At 36.9% G+C, this 20,949-nt stretch overlaps 2 protein-coding genes and 1 pseudogene across 4 annotated transcripts in view; 2 read left to right on the top strand and 1 right to left on the bottom strand.

Annotated features, from left to right (window-relative positions):
• LOC111333298 (uncharacterized) overlaps positions 1-20,229 on the top strand; it is a 99,878-nt gene extending 79,649 nt beyond the window's left edge. The window contains exons 2-7 of one of the 2 annotated variants that reach the window (XM_088736583.1): positions 16,351-16,401; positions 16,863-16,949; positions 17,615-17,761; positions 18,009-18,116; positions 18,866-19,037; positions 19,383-20,229. In XM_088736583.1, the coding sequence (XP_088592709.1) occupies positions 16,393-16,401; positions 16,863-16,949; positions 17,615-17,761; positions 18,009-18,116; positions 18,866-19,037; positions 19,383-19,681 (822 nt within the window). In that variant the 5' untranslated portion in view covers positions 16,351-16,392 and the 3' untranslated portion in view covers positions 19,682-20,229. Of the gene's footprint in view, positions 1-16,264; positions 16,402-16,862; positions 16,950-17,614; positions 17,762-18,008; positions 18,117-18,865; positions 19,038-19,382 lie in introns of those variants that run through there. The other variant, XM_022938838.2, reaches the window with a different exon arrangement.
• Positions 1-20,949, top strand: part of LOC148721943 (uncharacterized) — a 547,091-nt pseudogene that overhangs the window by 210,962 nt on the left and 315,180 nt on the right. The window lies entirely within an intron of this gene.
• LOC111333280 (uncharacterized) lies at positions 4,284-8,304 on the bottom strand. The gene is made up of 6 exons (XM_088736799.1): positions 8,170-8,304; positions 7,573-7,659; positions 6,748-6,894; positions 6,397-6,504; positions 5,493-5,664; positions 4,284-5,147 (listed from the first exon to the last, which is right to left on the bottom strand). The coding sequence occupies exons 1-6, from the start codon at positions 8,176-8,178 to the stop codon at positions 4,846-4,848; spliced, it is 825 nt and encodes a 274-aa protein (XP_088592925.1). The 5' UTR covers positions 8,179-8,304; the 3' UTR covers positions 4,284-4,845.

The following is a 20,949-nucleotide window of genomic DNA, read 5'->3' on the forward strand; positions in this document are numbered from 1 at the left end:
TGCGGTTATGAAACGTATATGTGCACGATCCTCGCAGTAAAGCACTATTTACAAAATGGGGCGTGGAGTAAGCAATAATGAGAATCAGACCTGAAAAAAATCAGGCCTTTACTGCAGTTCAGATATATGTATTTCATATATTCGTTGTGTTTGATTTATCATCTTACGGATTTATGTCGAATTAATTTAATGGCTTGTTAGCTCAATTGGTAGAGCGCTGCACTAGTGTCGCAGAGGTCAGTGGTTCGAATCTCGTACAGGCCTAGATTTTCTCAGGTCTGACTCTCACTATTGCTTAAATAGTGCTTTACTGCGAGGATCGTGCACATATACGGTTCTTTTTTAGATGTTAAGTGTACTTTAAGACTTTAACACTGTGATTCTGCAATAAAGGAAAATGTTTGACAGGGCTCTTTCTAACATACGGTTTCTAGGAATAAACCCCATGGTAAACCACCTGATAAAGTTAGTTGTTTGAAATAAGTCAGTCCTATGAGAGGTGCTTGATTGTCAAACATTCCTCGACTGTGGAGGAATTTCGAAGTTTTGCGACTCAACTTTAATATAAATATAGAGGCAAGACCGATACAACGTAGATAAGTAAATTTTAAGACGGAGCACTATATTTCGGCTGGCCAAACCAGCCTTCTTCAGGTGCAGTGGGAATTAACAGAGAATTGGGGTGATGCTTCATAGATAGCTGTATGATGTAACAGCGGAAATATGTTAAACTAATTTGATTGACAATGAGATAACAATAATAATAGAAATAGTGAGCAAAAATAGAAATGAAGTAAGGTAATTTGGATAAATAACTAGAAACTAATACATTTCTTCGCGAGCGTTAAGGCCATCTGCATAAATAGTGTTGCCTCTTGAAGCTTTCTTAATTAATGTATTAGTTTCTAGTTATTTCTTAATTAATGTATTAGTTTCTAGTTATTTATCCAATTTAACTTACTTCATTTCTATTTTTATTGTTATCTCATTGTCAATCAAATTAGTTTTACATATTTCCGCTGTTGCATCATACAGCTATATATGAAGCATCACCCCAATTCTCTGTTAATTCCCACTGCACCTGAAGAGGGCTGGTTTGGCCAGCCGAAATATAGTGCTCCGTCTTAAAATTTACTTATCTACGTTGTATCGGTCTTGCTTCTCTATTTATATTTCATATTCGTTATTTTGGGCCGATTAGATCATCGCTGATCCAACGTACAAGAGTAGGAGTATCGTCCACGGTTGCCTGCTGAACATTTCAACTTTAATGTTTAATAAATCCAGAAGAAAATTGTACTGCACGATTGAAGAAAAGCTGAATTACAACTGTACCACAGAAATAAATTGTTTGAACAAAATCCTTGGAGAATGTCAGTTCCTTTACTTGATTATCAATCTGCAGGACAAGTAAAATCCATTTCATTTTCTTCCCAAGATCTTTACGGATCTTTCACATGATTTTCTTACCAAGATCCTTAAGGATATTTCGTTTTCTGCAAGATCTTTGAGGATCTTTCATTCTCGTGTCAAGATCTTTGAGGATTTTGTCTGGCAAATATCTCTTGGGGATGAAATGCACCTTAAAAGTTTTGTCTTCTTTTAACAAGCGCTCGTGAAGTGTCAAATAGGCGCCACTTGACTGAAAACACGGCTGACCCCTGATTTGATATGGAGGCTTATGTACGCCGACACCCAATACATAGTGGGTTATGACCTAAGAAATTTTCGGGCAATGTACTTTATTAGGTAATGAAACTTCCTTTTAGCCCATATCTTCATCTTCACTCAACTGTTTTAGTGCCATGTCATGGAAGTAATATTAATAATCATAAAAAAAAAAATTAAAACCAAAACTTTGCCGGGAAGTGAAATGTTTCCACTAGGTGCTTTTTGCTTAGCAACTTTTCCTTAAAGAACCTGAATGCTAAAAACGGCTGGAACGTTGATCTGATGTAGAGGCTTCTGTATGCCGACACCAAATACACAGTGTGTTGTGATTTAAGAAGTTTTCAGGCAGTGTGTTTTATTAGATAATAAAACCTCCTTTCGGCCTATATTTTTATCTGCACTTAATTTTTTTAGTGCTACTCCACAGAAGTAATCATTAAAAAAATCCCAAAACTTTGCCGGTAAGTGAAATGTTTCCACCGGGTGCTTTTCGCCTAGCAACTTTTCCCTAAATAACCTGAATGCTAAAAAACGGTTGGAACCACCAGATTCTTGCCAGCCACTTAGTTTCTATCATTATATTAATTTCATATTTACAATATGCTGCAATATTTCTCTTATGCTGTTATTTCTTGTCAATATTTTGGTACACTTACACGGGCTGGAATAGGACGTCAGATTTTTTAGGATCCCAGGAAAGATCTTCAGTGCAAAGATCTTGATAAAGATCCTTTTAAGTTCCTTATCAAGTCCTCGAGGATCCTAGGAAAGGTCTTATTAAGATCCTTGAAAGGATACTTTTAAGATCTTTAAAGATCCTTCCATTGTCCTTGAGGATCTTGAAGGATCCGTACAAAGGACTTAACGAGGAACTCTACAAGGATCTTTATAGGATCCTTGGAAGATCTTCATTAAATCCTTGAGGATCTTGTCAAATTATTTTGCATATAATGATCTTTGAAGATATTTCAAGATCCTTTTAAGATCCTCTGAAGATCCTTGTCTTAAAGGATCTTCGATAGGTCTTTGACAATCCTCAAAGATCCCTAAAGAGCTTCTGGGGTTTTATACCAGGGTCAGTAATTCGAGTAATGAGTAATGAGTCCCTCTTTGTGATGTGTTATGTGCCTTGCTTTGAGCAAGCATTGTAAGCAACGAGTTACTGTAACAGCGATTGCATATGTTAGGCTGTTACGAATGATGAACATGTTCACGGATGGATACACGAGCACGATGACAGGAGTTTACGTTGCCTTGAACGCCGCCGGTAGACTTAAAAATTTAACAAGATGTTCTGCATACAGCTGCTGGTATAGAATGAATTTTCTAGGTGAAAAGAACACCAAGAATAAGTGAATAAAAGAATAACTTTGAACCATTTATTTTTATAATCATTTTCATGCTTTTAACTGAATCCTTCCTCCTAAAATTTAACTATTATGTGTTCTATGTCGCCTATCAAATGTAAGACTTGTAAATGTAGGCTAAATAACATATAAAGTATCGAATTCTTAGCTTTCAGTGGCAACGGTACGTTTTTCATGAAAGTTGGAATTTAGAACTAACAATTGAGTTTCAGGTGTTTGATTATGGACTTACCAAACTAATCATGATCATTTAGAACAATTACCGATTGGCAACGATGCAACTTCATCGAGGAAAGATAATCTCTTTCCTTGTCCAGCTAAGCTGACCATCTATAAGTCTTCTATCCTACCCGGCCTACCTTACTTAATATGGCATTTTTCCAATGCTTCTGACTGCAGGAAAATTGAACGCCTTCAAGAACGCGCGTTCAGAGCAGTGTATAGAACGAAATCAGATACCTATGAGACACTGCTCAAAAGATCACGATTACCTACACTGTATAATCGTAGACTTCAAGACATTGCTATCCTTATGTATAAAGTTAAGCATAAGCTTGCCCCCACCAATGTTGCCGAAATTTTTAGCTTAAATAGTTCAAGCTACAATCTGAGAAGGAAAGACTTTAATCTACCTCGATTCAATACTATTAACTATGGGAAACACTCAATACGTTATTTCGGATCTGCGCAATGGAACAGGCTTAACAACCTGGTCAAACAATCACCTAGTCTCCAGTCTTTTAAAACCACCATACGTAAATTAGATATTGCGAGTATTTTAGATAATAATAGTGACTGCCGCGATCTCTGCACGTCGTGATATTTATGTTAGTCTTTTTAGATTTTAAAATTTATATTGTTAATTGATTAATAATCGTTGATTAGATTAGTGTCCAGAATTAGCTTGTGTTTGTACAGCTAAATAAATTTGACACTTAAATAAAGTTTTTATTATTATCATTATTATTATCGAGAGAATGACATCAAACGTTATCTCGAATTCAATCAATAAAGTGGTTTTCAGTCCAAATTTGGTTCACTGACAATTCGTTCCCCAAGAAGGGCTATTTCGGTCCAGGTTACGAGTGAGATAACTCTACGATTGAATGAATGAAACCTTTCTACCAATCAAAACTAAAAGAGACCTTTCTCTAATATGAAAAAGGAGAAAAAGTTTCAGGAAATGGTAGATTTTAGTCTAGTGTGGAATCAAGCCCCCATGACTCAATAACAACTAGTCATACATTTGTAAAACTTAAAGGCTTGCTGGTTTATTAAAATCACACTTAGCACCTAACAGAAAGGATATATGATCATTACTGTAATAACAATATTCATGACATTACGCATCATTTATAATGGTGTGATAGGCAAAAATATCGTGAAAACTGGGATAAAAAACAAAAGGACTTGAAATAAAAACCAACCTATTGAAAATGTCTGCTAAAATATTTTTGCTTCTCAGCCTTGGCTTCCTGAAACTCCTGAAACTATCAGCTACAGTCGGTATGTATTTCAACTACATTGCTCATTGAAAATACGATCTCATGCAGGGGAAATGGTTAAAATTCCTAGTCTGACAGAATCTATCGAATTCGAAATATGAGCAACACCATAACACTAAGAACAGATCTCACTAAAAGCTGGATTACTAACGCCACTATCTAAGAAATGTCAAAAGAAAAGAGCTATTGTAGGTTCAATGGTTAACCTTAAGGGTAACAAGTGAAAAAAAAAAGCTTTCTGCCTATGATATGCTAAAAACCTGATTTCCGTCACCATCTTGCCTTTAACACGGCGAAGTTATCTACATGGGTACGTTTCCCCTATAGTAAGGGCGTGGCCTATAATATGTTGGACGTTGGCAAATATATTGCGAGCAATACACACGGTAAACGATGTGCCTTGAGTAACACCCCCACCAAGAACAAGTCCGGACCGTAATGCATAAACGTGCAGCTAACTTGGTTTGTTTCCTCCAGTATCCACCTATCAAGGAACACCAACACCTGTCGCTGTAGGTAACGCGGCCTTTTCCACCTGCGCACAGATTACAGGGATGAATTGGCGGAAATGATCTCGCTTGTCGACGACTGCGATGTTGTGTTCCTGTTGAAAAAAGAGAAGACCTGTTCGATTGTTTTGTTTCTATTTTAGTTGGTTGCATTTCATGTGTCATAGCAATTTGTAATTGCAAAAAGGAAAGGAAATATTAGGAGAAATACGCTAGTTTATTTCTTGTGGGACACTACCACATCTACAATCACTCAAAATTCCAACTTGAATAGTCTTTAATAAGTGTTTACATATTCTTCGTTCTTTAATGCTTTCAAGGAACCATGATAGTTTGGTATGGGTTCACTTTCAAGTTGGGTTTGGAATGTATATCTTGAAAAAATCAGATGTCTAGAATGCGTTCGAGCTTTCCATTTTTTCACTGTGTCCTTAACTCACCTTCTGTCTCAATCCTTGTAGAAGTCATTGAGTCGTCCATGATTTTCACCCGATAGATCGGGTAATCAGGACAGAAGTTCGCCAAATCATCGCTCAACACAGAGCGATCCACCATTTCATTGTCCACTGTCCACTTGCTCTCCATAGTTTTTGATTTGTCTTCGTCCACTTCCTGCAAAACAGCATCGAGATGTTTATAGAATTTTTCAGCAATCCCTATGCAAAAGAAAAATTGTGCGTATCCCACCGGCACTGTTCACGAAATAGTCCACTGGATTCCTTAGTCAGCTAGCCAACAGAAAAAAAGTTAAAAGCCGTATCCACCTATTTCGCTTGCGAATTCTTTTTGTTTGGGTAAAAATAGACATGAGTACCCGAACATCGGCCCGATAAAATTTCCAAAACGCGGCACCGGGTTAAGAATTGGTGGCATTTAAGTGGCAGAACTCCAAATGATGATTCTAGTGAACAGTTAGCAAATAAAGACTTTCTACGTTCACTTGACAGCAATTGTGTATCTTATTGGAAAAAGTTTAGAAAATATTTAAATCGTTTTATACGGAGAGGGGTCCGTCATCAAGAAAAGATTATAAAGGGGGGCACCACAGGAAATTGACTGCCAATTAATCAATGAGGGAGAAATAATTAAAATACTATTGAGCCTAAGGGGGATCAGTCAATTTCAACGTAACCATAACCAATATCTTCCAACGCCTCTCCCCTCCCCTCCCCTCCCCAGGCGATAATAAATGACCGGTCCCTAAAGGAGTAGCACTCAAAATGAGGATTCTAGTTAAAACTGAGTTCGTAATTTAAGACTTTCAAAAGTAGGTTTCCGCATCTTCCACAGTCGATAGTTCTCGCCTCATACCTATTGTTTTAAAGAAAAGGAACATATCCTCACCTCTGTCTGATCAAGGTCACTTTCGAGTCTTTCTGGCGTCGGCACGTCTTCTGACAGTGGCATAAGGTAACAGATCTTTTTTTCCGGCAACAGCATCATAGTCATATTCTGTTTGACGCAAAAAGATTAGATTCTCAACAAGTCCAGTGCTACTCAAACATTGGTATCTGATGAACGCAGAAACATAAATTTCTATAGGAATAATTTATTTTTTCCACCTGTCCTCTTTCGTAGCTGAAGCTAATTATGATTATATTCAGCGTGGTCCCGACAGTTTGTGCAAGGTTTGATTAAAGATTTGGTAAAACCAAATGCATTTACAGCAGCTGAGACGAGAACTAATAGACTTACCGTCTTAAAGTCGTGCAAAATATTGCTTTCGTCCACGTCGTTATGAGCGGGAACTTTAAACAGTTCAGTTTGCTTCTCTGTGTCTATCTCGATTGTCTCGTTGTACTGTGTCCCAGTCTCGCGGATATCAACTTTGTAATCCACAACCTATGATGACGTGAATGCTCGAATTAATTCTCAAATTTGAGCGAAGTCTGTTTTTATCTTAAGAATTGTACATTTATCTTTGAAGTAACAAAGGTTGGTCGAGAAAAATCGCGTAAATATTCACGTGAATGAAAAGTGGAAAGTACGGAAAAGTAAAGTTCAATGATAACCGCGGTCGTGATTACACGACGGTTGAAATGAAGTTTAATTACACCATGTAACAAACAAAGAGATTTACATCTCTAACGAGGGATGCATGAAAGCTTTGAACTTAAATTCGAAAATCATAATTAAGTTCCCTGTTCGAATTTGCCGCCGTCTTTCCGAACTGGAAGAAATAATTCTCTGACACACTAACTCAAGGTTGAGGATGTGCAATGAAAGACATGACGACTTAATTGCTCATTTTTGGGGGCATAAAGTTTCATACTTTTTAGTTCGTTGTAAACCACAATTCGAGTGGAGAGGACAATATGTTACAATAGTTTCTTGGTTTGAAACCTTTTGGTTACTCTTAAAGGTTCTACGAACTAACAGCGATCACGAAATGACAAATAAAAAGACCGATCAAATCGCAAAAAAGAAGCCAAGAAAACGAAATAAAGGCATATTCTTTGAAGAAATATCGGTGACTCTTTCATCATCATTGTTGGTTGAATTGAGAGGGAAATGATTTACCTTCTTAGGAGACCGAGCGGAACGGACGGGATTCGCAGATGTCCAGTTGAATGTGGCAACCAACAGCAACAAAACGAGGGTTGGTTTCTACAAGGAAAGAAAAAAATAGAGACTGATTAGCACTCAATCTTATTTTATTAATCAGAAGAAAGCGCACGATGAATTGCCAACCAGCTCAGTCTTTCTTCTTGATGATCATTTTATTAAGCCTTAGTCAAACTCATAAAAATTCATCTATGTTCTGGTTTTAAAACTTTACTTCAATGAAAACTGTTGTCAATAAGATAGTGGTAGGTTAAGCAAAATAGGATATACCTTTTATAATATTTTGCCGACATTCATAATTAACTTTTAAAAATAACGTTGCAGTTAAATAAAGAATGAATAATAATAATAATAATGATGATCACAATTAACAGTAAAATCCACACAGAGAGTTGGAACTCATTAAACTTAGTTTGCGAAGTCAGCTCGGGAAAGGTGACGAAAAAAGTCCATGATGAATACAGCAGTTCTAGAAACCTGTTTCGAACGTTTGCCGTAGGCTGCATCGTGAATTGTAAGTAACCTGAATGTAGCTATTGTTTTTTCACTTACAGCGAGCATATTTGTCTTGTGCTGGCCTCAACTTTGTTTGATTTTCTTCAGTTTTTTTTTCTTGTTGTTGTTCGTCTTTCTTTAACTGAAGCTGACGTACACTGCAACTTGGACGGGCTTTGCTTCTTTTTATGGCATACTTAATGCTATGCATATGCATTATTGATGCGTATTTGAATTTAATGTTTCAGCGGGTGCTACACTGATTGCGTTCTGGGTGATTCATTTCTAGATTTCTTAGAAATAACAGGATGCGTGGACAAAGGAATACCAGAAGTCTTTACTACACAAGGCACTTCGTCACCATCAACTGATGATTCTCTGTTAGTTTTTAAGTTACAAATACTTTGCTGTGATGTCGGTAATTTTTTACAGTTGTTATTAGCATCATATGTTAGTCCATCACTGACCTTCTATTACAAAACATGATTCTTAACCGGGAAGTAGGAATTTACTTAATTCGCTTCAGCATTAGGGAAACTTTACTCATCCTTAAGACCACAGGGTAATTCAATGAGTATTCTTGGACACGTAATCTTGATTCATATTTATTGGAGTATAATCAGTCGCCCTTGACTGTTTTTAAACCGTTTCTGTTCTTTAACCCAAGCCTAGCATTTCTATAATTTGGTGGTTTTGTTCAACTTGAGTTATATCTTCAAGTTATGCTGGAAACTCCTTTTCGAAGGAAACTGGAATGCTGATATAGTGAACTGAATACACTGCCCTGAAATGTTATCACGCTTTATCCACTGAAGCTTAACTTCCTTGTTTTACCTCATTACACTAATCACTCCCTGCATCTGTTTCAGCAAACAGGTGCCTTTCTCATAGTTTTACCAAGCCTTTAACGCTATTTCCCTCCGTATTGCTTCTACTTCCAAGTCGGCTTACAACCCAAAAGACAACCCTTTGTTATTAGAATGTAATTTTAATTTCACTACTCAGTGAGTTTTGAGAACATCTCGGTGGATGTAAAAGTTTTCATTAGTTCCTTTAAGTTTGTTCATATGATTGTCGAATTTTAAACTGCAAGGCGAGAATTCTGTCAGTTTAGTATTTCAGTTTTAAAAACTTGAAGCCCTCAAGATATATCTGCTTAGCACCACTGATCTTATCTCAGTAGTGAGTGAATGGAGTTGTGCTCAGTGAACACGTATCGTTGCCGTTAATTCTTTTCTCTTTAGATATCAAGTGCCCTCCTGGATATGGACTAAACTCATTTGTGATAATAGATTTATACACCTGTATTTCAGCAATCACGACAAAGTAGATGCTCAAAGTTTGCGTTACGTATGTATTTTGAACTAAGGAATAAAAGTTTTGATTCGCTTAAGCTTGCTGAAGGGTGTTAAATTAACAAATAATTAAGGACTGACTAGGAAGTTATGATCATTCAACGTTACTGTCCTCTAAAGCAGGAGGAAAATGATGAAAACGGTAGACAAAAAGAAGAAATACTGTAGAGCAGAAATGAACCATTTATAAAGTGCCTAATCCCTTTCTAGGGCCTACAACTGTCGTAATTCGAAACCTGTGTCACAAGAAAACTACTACTATAGACTTTAAAGTCTATAGAAGGAGTTGAAATATGCAGCCAGCCATTTTGATGTTTCAGTCAGTTCCAAGTTTGCTAAAAGGGACTGAGGTTACCACCACACAAAATATCCTGGAAAGATAACCAAACAGGCTTGATTCCTTACATAGGCATAGGTAATAAAAACATCAATGGTGTCATACACTGGAAATGTTTTCGAAATGCCGTAACTGCTGACTTACAACGACTTAATTGCGAGACATTAAACGATCAAACTAAATACCAAACAACGAGAAAAGAAAGAAACTAGATGGCGTATATTTCTGAATATAAAAATTTAAACTTGTTTTGAAAAAGGAAAGCTTCCCTAAAGATGCGGGGAGACGAAAGAAAACATTGACATACTATCTAGTGCCACAAATACACTTTTTAAAACCTTCGAACTAAAGAAGCAGATTGCGAGCAAGTTATCAATACACAGACAACTGGTAATCAACTCTGAAGTACAAAACACAAACAGTGGTCGGATAAACGTGACAATCCACCACTTCATTGTATTTCAAATGATACCTAAAATGAATTCAAGACTAAGAAAAGGAGAACGCGTGGGAAATTCCAATGAATTCATAAACTTTTAGAACGGTTAGCTTTCTTTTACAGGAAATGAACAATTCTTGTATTATCTTAAAAAAAACATCAACAACAGATGTAAGTCTTGCAACACAATTAGGCAGTAAATCAACGTAATTCCCTCCCAAACATTTGCATGTTCCGCGTAACCAAAATTGTGAATCGGCAAACCATAAACATGGGCGCCGTCATTCTGTCGATATCTTGCGTGATACTCGCCTTGCTTTCAGCGAGCAAGGAACTCGATGGTACCTCGCTATTTTAAAGGGGGATACAATGTTGCAGGCTCTGAGGCAAAAAGCATCAGCAAAAATTTGGAGAAATTTATGGAAAGACTCTAAAAAGTGTTAAGGCAGTTAATTATTACTATGCTACTTTTACTCTGCTTTGTTGTCTATCTCTTGCTTTGTCATTTTCTTCCTGGTTTTAGGAAACGCTTACCTTGCACCTCTAGACTTCCTTGTTAGTCTTTACTTGTTTGATAAGCAAACATTCTGTGTTGTGATGTCGGTAATTGTTTACAGTTGTTATTAGCATCATATGTTAGTCCATCACTGACCTTCTATTACAAAACATGATTCTTAACCGGGAAGTAGGAATTTCCTTAATTCGCTTCAGCATTAGGGAAACTTTACTCATCCCGACCACAAGGAAATTCAATGAGTATTCTTGGACACGTAATCTTGATTCATATTTATTGGAGTATAATCAGTCGCCCTTGACCGTTTTAAACCGTTTCTGTTCTTTAACCTAAGCCTAGCATTTCTATAATTTGGTTACTCTGTTCAACTTAAGTTACATCTTCAAGTTATGCCGGAAAATCCTTTTCGAAGGAAACTGCAATGCTGATATAGTGAACTGAATGCAATGCCCTGAAATGTTTGCAATGTTAAAGCGCTTTATCCAAGCGGATGATCTGCCGTGCTTAACTTCCTTGTTTTACCTCATTACACTAATCACTCCCAGCATCTGTTTCAGCGAACAAATGCCTTCCCTCATAGTTTTTACCAAGCCTTTAACGCTATTTTCCTCCGTATTACTTATACTTTCAAGTGGGTTTACAACACAAAAGACAATCCTTTGTTATTAAAATTTCAACTTAATTTCAACTCTCAGTGAGTATAAAGATCTCAGTGAGTATAAAGAACCGTCTCGGTGGATGTAAAAGTTTTCAGTAGTTCCCTTAAGTTTGTTCATATGATTGTCGAATTTTATACTGCAAGGCGAGAATTTTGTCAGTTTAGTATTTTTAGTTTTAAAAACTTGAAGCCATCAGATATATCTGCTTAGCGCCACTGATCTTATCTTAATGAGTGAATAGGTTTTTGCTCAGTGAACACGTATCTTTGCATGTGCTTATTTTCTATTTAGATATCAAGTGCCCTCCCGGAGATGGAATAAATTCATTTGTGATAATAGATTTATACACCTGTATTTCAGCAATTGCGAAAAAGTAGGTGTTCAAGGTTTGCGTTCCGTATGTATTTTAAACTACGGGGTAAAAGTTTTGATTCGCTTGCTGAAGGGTGTTAAATTAACAAATAATTAATGACCGACAAGGAAGTTATGATTCAAGGTTATTTTCCTCTAAAGCAGGAAGAAAATGATGAAGAGCGATAGACAAAAAGAAGAAATACTGTAGAGCAGAAATGAGCCGTTTAAAAAGTGCCCACTCCTTTTCAAGGGGCCTGCGATTGTAGTAATCAAACCTGTGTCAAAACTATTACTATAGACTTTTAAGTCTGTAGAAGGAGTTAAAATGTACAGCCAGCCATTTTGATGTTACAGTCAGTTCCAAGTTTTCTAAAAGGGACTGAGGTTACCACCACACAAAATATCCTGGAAAGATAACCAAACAGGCTTGGTTCCTCAAATAAGTATAAGTAAAAAACATCATACACTGGAAATGTTTGCGAAATGCCGTGACTGCTGACTTACATCGACTCAACTGCGAGACATTAAATGATCAAACTAAATACCAAACAACGAGGAAACAAAGAATCTAGATGGCGTATATTTCTGAATATAAAAATTAAAAAAGGAAAGCTTCCCTAAAGATGCGTGGAGACGAGAGAAAACATTGACATACTATTTAATGTCACAAATACACTTTTGAAAACCTTCGAACTAAAGAAGCAGATTGCGAGCGAGCTATTAAACCACAGATAACTGGTAATCAACTCTGAATTACAGAACACAAACAGTGGTCGGATAAACGTGACAATTCACCACTTCATTGTGTTTCCAACGATACCTAAAATGAGTGCAATCACTGCATGAGAAAAGGAGAAGGCATGGGAAATTCCTGACCAATGAATTCGTGAACTTTAGAACGGTTAGCGTTCTTTCACAGGAAATGAACTACAGTTCTTATGTTATCTAAAAAAAAAAAACAACAACAGATGTAAGTCTTGCAACACGGCAAGGCTGTGAATCAACGCATTTCCCTCCAAAACAATTGCATGTTGCGCGTAACCATGATTGTGAATCATACATACATACTTTATTTAAGGTATCAAAGAGTAAACAACACAAAATAATACCCTAAAAAGGAAGTTTAAGAGGTTAACCCTATGTAAATAAACTTCCAAAGAAATAAAATTTGAAAATGTATGCTTATGATAAAATCTAAGATCGATAAAAACCAAAGAAATACTGTAAACATGGGCGCCGTCATTCTCTCGATATCTTGCATGATATTCGCTTCCTGGTTTTAGGAGACGCTTACCTTGCATCTTCAAACTTCCTCGTAAGTCAGTATTTGTTTGATAATCAAACATTCCTCTCGGAACTGACGTATTTCGAATTGCCAGTTTTAAATAGGCTTAATTGTTAAAAACCAAGCGTCAGAGGGCAATCAGTGTTCCGCGATTACTGAAACTTTGATGATAATTCTAGAATGACAGTTGAATTTGATGAGTTTTGAGATTATTTGCATTTTTAAGAGGTCAAATGACACTTTCAAAAGAACAATCGATTGGCAAGATTAATGTTCACTGGGCGTAGGCTATTGACAAAATTGAGAAAAAAACGAACGAGCCGAAGATGGCGTGTAGAAGAGTCTTTTCAAACACAGAAAAAAATAATCATAAGTTCCACTTTGCAATACGGTGTACTATGGAGCCATCTTCGGTTCGTTTCTTTTTTCTCAATTTTGTGAATAGCTTACGCTCAATGGACATTACTCTTGGCAATCGATTGTTCTTTTGAAATTCTTAATTGGCCTCTTAAAAATGCAAATAATCTCAAAACTCATCAAAATTCAACTGTCGTTCCAGAATTATCATCAATGTCTAAGCAATCGCGGAACACTGATGGCCCAGTAACTCTCAGATACTTGGTTTTCAAGAATCAAGTCTATTTAAAACTGGCAATTTGAAATACGTCAATACCGAGAGGAATGTTTGCTTATCAAACAAGTAAAGACTAACAAGGAAGTCTAGAGGTGCAAGGTAAGCGTTTCCTAAAACCAGGAAGAAAATGACAAAGCAAGAGATAGACAACAAAGCAGAGTAAAAGTAGCATACTAATAATTAACTGCCTTAACACTTCTTAGAGTCTTTCCATAAATTTCTCCAAGTTTTTGCTGATGCTTTTTGCCTCAGAGCCTGCAACATTGTATCCCCCTTTAAAATAGCGAGGTACCATCGAGTTTCTTGCTCGCTGAAAGCAAGACGAGTATCACGCAAGATATCGACAGAATGACGGCGTCCATGTTTATTGTTTGCCGATTCACAATTTTGGTTACGCGGAACATGCAAATGTTTGGGAGGGAATTACGTTGATTTACTGCCTAATTGTGTTGCAAGACTTACATCTGTTGTTGATGTTTTTTTTAAGATAATACAAGAATTGTTCATTTCCTGTAAAAGAACGCTAACCGTTCTAAAAGTTTATGAATTCATTGGAATTTCCCACGCGTTCTCCTTTTCTTAGTCTTGAATTCATTTTAGGTATCATTTGAAATACAATGAAGTGGTGGATTGTCACGTTTATCCGACCACTGTTTGTGTTTTGTACTTCAGAGTTGATTACCAGTTGTCTGTGTATTGATAACTTGCTCGCAATCTGCTTCTTTAGTTCGAAGGTTTTAAAAAGTGTATTTGTGGCACTAGATAGTATGTCAATGTTTTCTTTCGTCTCCCCGCATCTTTAGGGAAGCTTTCCTTTTTCAAAACAAGTTTAAATTTTTATATTCAGAAATATACGCCATCTAGTTTCTTTCTTTTCTCGTTGTTTGGTATTTAGTTTGATCGTTTAATGTCTCGCAATTAAGTCGTTGTAAGTCAGCAGTTACGGCATTTCGAAAACATTTCCAGTGTATGACACCATTGATGTTTTTATTACCTATGCCTATGTAAGGAATCAAGCCTGTTTGGTTATCTTTCCAGGATATTTTGTGTGGTGGTAACCTCAGTCCCTTTTAGCAAACTTGGAACTGACTGAAACATCAAAATGGCTGGCTGCATATTTCAACTCCTTCTATAGACTTTAAAGTCTATAGTAGTAGTTTTCTTGTGACACAGGTTTCGAATTACGACAGTTGTAGGCCCTAGAAAGGGATTAGGCACTTTATAAATGGTTCATTTCTGCTCTACAGCATTTCTTCTTTTTGTCTACCGTTTTCATCATTTTCCTCCTGCTTTAGAGGACAGTAACGTTGAATGATCATAACTTCCTAGTCAGTCCTTAATTATTTGTTAATTTAACACCCTTCAGCAAGCTTAAGCGAATCAAAACTTTTATTCCTTAGTTCAAAATACATACGTAACGCAAACTTTGAGCATCTACTTTGTCGTGATTGCTGAAATACAGGTGTATAAATCTATTATCACAAATGAGTTTAGTCCATATCCAGGAGGGCACTTGATATCTAAAGAGAAAAGAATTAACGGCAACGATACGTGTTCACTGAGCACAACTCCATTCACTCACTACTGAGATAAGATCAGTGGTGCTAAGCAGATATATCTTGAGGGCTTCAAGTTTTTAAAACTGAAATACTAAACTGACAGAATTCTCGCCTTGCAGTTTAAAATTCGACAATTATATGAACAAACTTAAAGGAACTAATGAAAACTTTTACATCCACCGAGATGTTCTCAAAACTCACTGAGTAGTGAAATTAAAATTACATTCTAATAACAAAGGGTTGTCTTTTGGGTTGTAAGCCGACTTGGAAGTAGAAGCAATACGGAGGGAAATAGCGTTAAAGGCTTGGTAAAACTATGAGAAAGGCACCTGTTTGCTGAAACAAATGCAGGGAGTGATTAGTGTAATGAGGTAAAACAAGGAAGTTAAGCTTCAGTGGATAAAGCGTGATAACATTTCAGGGCAGTGTATTCAGTTCACTATATCAGCATTCCAGTTTCCTTCGAAAAGGAGTTTCCAGCATAACTTGAAGATATAACTCAAGTTGAACAAAACCACCAAATTATAGAAATGCTAGGCTTGGGTTAAAGAACAGAAACGGTTTAAAAACAGTCAAGGGCGACTGATTATACTCCAATAAATATGAATCAAGATTACGTGTCCAAGAATACTCATTGAATTACCCTGTGGTCTTAAGGATGAGTAAAGTTTCCCTAATGCTGAAGCGAATTAAGGAAATTCCTACTTCCCGGTTAAGAATCATGTTTTGTAATAGAAGGTCAGTGATGGACTAACATATGATGCTAATAACAACTGTAAAAAATTACCGACATCACAACAAAGTATGTGTAACTTAAAAAATAACAGAGAATCATCAGTTGATGGTAACGAAGTGCCTTATGCAGTAAACACTTCTGGTGTTCCTTTGTCCACGCTTCCTGTTATTTCCAAGAAATCTAAAAATGAATCTCCAAGAGTGCAATCAGTGTAGCTCTCGCTGAAACATCAAATTCAAATACGCATCAATAATGCATATGCATAGCATTAAGTATAGCATAAAAAGAAGCAAAGCCCGTCCAAGTTGCAGTGTGCGTCCGCTTTAGTTGTAGAAAGACGAACAACACCTAGAAAAAGAAAAAACCAAGAAGAAAATCAAACAAAGTTGAGGCCAGCACAAGACTAATATGCTCGCTGTAAGTGAAAAATAATAGCTATATTCAGGTTACTTAGAATTCATGATGCACTTTACGGCAAACACTTGAAAAGGTTTCTGGAACTGCTGTATTGATCATGTACTTTTTTCGTCTCCTTTCCCGAGCTGACTTCGCAAACTAAGTTTGATGAGTTCCAACTTTCTATGTGGATTTTACTGTTAATTGTCATCATCATTATTACTATTATTATTGTTTCCTTTTAACTGCAACTTTATTTTTAAAAGTTAATTATGAATGTCGGCAAAATAGTATAAAAGGTATATCCCATATTGCCTTACACACCATCATCTTATTGGCAACAGTTTTTATGAGTTTGACGAAGGCTCAACAAAATGACCATTAAAAATAAGGACAGAGCTGGTTGGCAGTTCATCGCGCGTTTTCCTCTGATTAATAAAATAGGATTGATAATCAGTCTCTATTTTTTTCTTTCCTTGTAGAAACCGATCCTCGCTCTTTTGCTGCTGGTTGCCACAGCAAACTGGACATCTGCGAATCCTGTGCGTTCCGCTCGGTCTCCTAAGAAGGTAAATCATTTCCCTCTCAATCCAACAAATAATGATGAAAGGTTCACTGATCTTTCTTCAAAGAATATGCCTTTTTTTTGTTTTTGTTTTGTTCACTTATTTCTTGCAATCTAAAGACTGGCCTTTTTATTTGTCATTTCATGATCGCTGTTAGCTCATAGAACCATTGGGAATAAGTAGGACGTTTAAAACCAAGAAACTATTGTAACATAATGTCCTCTCCACTCGAATTGTGGTTTACAACGAAGGCAAAAGTTTGAAAAGTTTAGCCCAAAAAAAGATCAGTTAAGTCGTCATGTCCTTGATTACCTGTGTTTAACTTTGAGATAGTGCGTTGGAGAATTATTTCTTCCCGTTGATAGACTACGGTAAATTCGAACACGGAACTTAATATTTGATTTAGGATTTCAGCTTCAAAGTTTCAATGCATCTCTCATTAGAGATGCAAATCTCTTTGTTTGTTACATATTGTAATTAAACTTCACTTTGACTGTCGTGTTATCACGATTTAAGTTGTTCCCGTACTTTTCACTTTCCATTCACATGAATATTTACGCGGTTTTTCTCGACGAACCTTTGTTGCTTCAAAGATCAGTGTACGTATTTATAGGTAAAAACAGACCCCTCAAATCTGAGAATTGATTCAAGCGTTCACATCATCATAGGTTGTGGACTACAAAGTTGATATTCGTGAGACTGGGACACAGTACAACGAGACAATCGAGATAGACACAGAGAGGCAAACTGAACTGTTTAAAGTTCCTGCTCACAACGACGTGGACGAAAGCAATATTTTGCACGACTTTAAGACGGTAAGTCTATTAGTTTCCGCGTCAGTGTGTGTCTGTAAATGCATTTGGTTTTACCAAATCTTCTATCAAACCTTGCACAAACTGTCGGGACCACGCTGAATATAATCCGCTTCAGCTACGAAAGAGGACAGGCGGAAAAAATAAATTATGCCTATACAAATTTATGTTTCCGCACTCATCAGATACTAAATTAAATGTTTGAGTAGTACTGAACTTGATAAAAATCTTTTTTTTTCTCGTAAAACAGAATATGACTATGATGCTGTTGCCTGAAAAAAAGATCTGTTACCTTATGCCACTGTCAGAAGACGTCCCGACGCCAGAAAAACTCGAAAGTGATCTTGATAAGACAGAGGTGAGGATATGTTCCTTTTCTTTAAAACAATAGGTATGAGGCGAGAACTATCGACTGCGGAAGACGCAGAAACCTACTTTTGAAAGTCTTCAATTGCTAACTCAGTATTAGCTAGAATCATAATTTTGAGTGCTACTCCTTTGAGGACCAGTCATTTATGATCGCCTGGGGAGGGGAGGGGAGGGGAGGGGAGAGGAGGGGTGTTGGAAGATATTGGTTATGGTTACGTTAGAATTGACTGATCCCCCTAGGCTCAATAATATTTTTATCATTTCCCTCTTATTGATTAATTGGCAGTCAATTTCCTATGATGCCGCCTTTATAATCTTTTCTCGACGTATGACCCTCCGTATAAAACGGTCACAATATTCTCTAAACTTTAATTTTTTTTTTCAATAAGACACACAACTGCTGTCAAGTGAACGCAGAAAGTCATTATTTTGCTAACTATTCGCTAGAATCATCATTTCGAGCGCTGCCACTTAAATGCCACCAATTCTTAACCCGGTACCGCGTTTTAGAAATTTTATCGGGCCGATGTTCGGGTACTCGTGTCTATTTTTACCCAAACAAAAAGAATTCAAAAGCGAAGTACATGGATCGATACGGGTTCTAACTTTTTTTTATGTTGGCTAGCTGAATAAGGAATCCAGTGGACTGTTTCGTGAACAGTGTGGGATACGCACAATTTTTCTTTTACATAGAGATTGCTGAAAACCCTCTATAAACATCTTGATGCTGTTTTGCAGGATGTGGACGAAGACAAATCAAAAATTATGGAGAGCAAGTGGACAGTGGACAATGAAATGGTGGATCGCTCTGTGTTGAGCGATGATTTGGCGAACTTCTGTCCTGATTACCCGATCTATCGGGCGAAAATGATGGACGACTCAATGACTTCTACAAGGATTGAGACAGAGGGTGTGTTAAGGACAGTGAAAAAAAAAAAAACGTAAAGCTCGAACGCACTTTAGACATCTGATTTTTTCAAGATATGCATTCCAAAGCTAACTTGAACGTGAAACCATACCAAACTACCATGGTTCCTTGAAAGCATTACAGAATGAAGAATATATAAACATCTCTTAACTCGGCTATTGGAATTTTGAATAATTGTAGATGCTGTAGAGTCCCACAAGAAATAAACTAGCGTATTTCTCCTAATATTTGATTTTGTTTTGCAACTACAAATTGCTATGACACATGAAATGCAACCAACTAAAATAGAAACAAAACCATCATGCGTGCCTTCTCTTTCTTCAACAGGAACGCAACATCGCAGTCGTCGACACGCGGCGTCACTTCCGCCAATTCATCCCTGTAATCTGTGCGCAGGTGGAAAAGGCAGTGTTACCTACAGCGATAGGTGTTGGTGTTCCTTGAGGGGAGGATACTGGAGGAAACAAACCAAGGTAGTTGCGGTTTTATGCAGAACGATCCGGTATTGCTCTTGGTGGAGGTGTTACCGGAGGCACCGCGTTTATCGTGTGTATTGTTCGCAATATGTTTGCGAACGTCCAACATACAGGCCACACCCATATTATAGGAGAAGCTTACTCCTGTAGATATCTACACCGTGTTAAAGGCAAGATGGTAACGGAAATCAGGTTTTTTAGCATAGCATGACCAGTAAGCTCATTTTTCATTTGTTCAGTACCCTTAACTTTAATCATTAAACCTACAATAGCTCTTTCCTTTTGATATTTCTTAGTTAGTGTCGTTAGTAATGCAGCTTTCAGTGAGATCTGTTCCTAGTGTTGTGGCGTTGCTCATATTTCGAATTTGATAGACTCTGTCAGACTAGAAATTTTAACCATTTACCCTGCGTTAGATCGTATTTTCAATGAGCAATGTTGTTGAAATACATACCGACTGTAGCTAATAGTTTCAGGAGTCTCAGGAAGCCAAGGCTGAGAAGCAAAAATATTTTAGCAGACATTTTCCATAGGTTGGTTTTTATTTTAAGTCCTTTTGTTTTTTTTCCTCAGTTTTTACAAAATTTTTACTTATCACACCGTTATAAATGATTCAAAATGTCATGAAAATTGTTGTTATAGTAATGATCCTACGTGCTAAGTATTATTTTAATAAACAAGCAAGCTTCTTAGTTTTACATATGTATCACTTGTTATTATTGAGTCATGGGGGCTTGACTCCTCCCTTAACTATAATCTGCCATTTCATAAAGCTTTGCCTCCAGTTTCATATCAGAGGTTTTACTTTTGAATGGTAGAAAGGTTTTATATACTCGTAAATTGATCTCACTCGTTAAGTGGGCCGGTATGACTCTTTTGTGGAACTAAGTGACAATGAACCAAATTTGGACTGACCCTTAGGGTAGAAACATGTACACATGAAAACCACTATGTTAATTGACTTCAAAATAACCTTTTATGTCATTCCCCCGCTAAAGTTGTATCATCGTCGTCTCACCTTCAACTAGCAAGGAAACTTGAGTAATAAAATTAAACGTTTTGGTTGCGCACCATCTTACATTAGGGTATGGAGTTGACAATCTTTGTGACTGACGGATAGGAATATCGTACACGTATGGATCAAACAGAGGTGATGAAATGTCCCTTTCGTTAAGAAAATCCATTTGAAGCGAGCTCTGTTGGCTGCGGGAAACTTGCAAAGCATAAGGTGGTAATGAAATGAAACAATCACAACATTGATTTTCCATTTTTTTTAATAAGAAACACAACTGCTGTCTTCTTTGTGAGTGTGAATGCAGAAACCTAACGTTCAAAAAAAGGCTTAAATTTCTAACTATTCTCTAGAATTATCATTTTGAGCCTGTACCACGTTTTAGAAATTTCATCAGCTACTTGCG

Source organism: Stylophora pistillata, chromosome 10 (genome assembly GCF_964205215.1).
Source record: "Stylophora pistillata chromosome 10, jaStyPist1.2, whole genome shotgun sequence".
Classification (NCBI taxonomy): Eukaryota; Metazoa; Cnidaria; class Anthozoa; order Scleractinia; family Pocilloporidae; genus Stylophora; species Stylophora pistillata.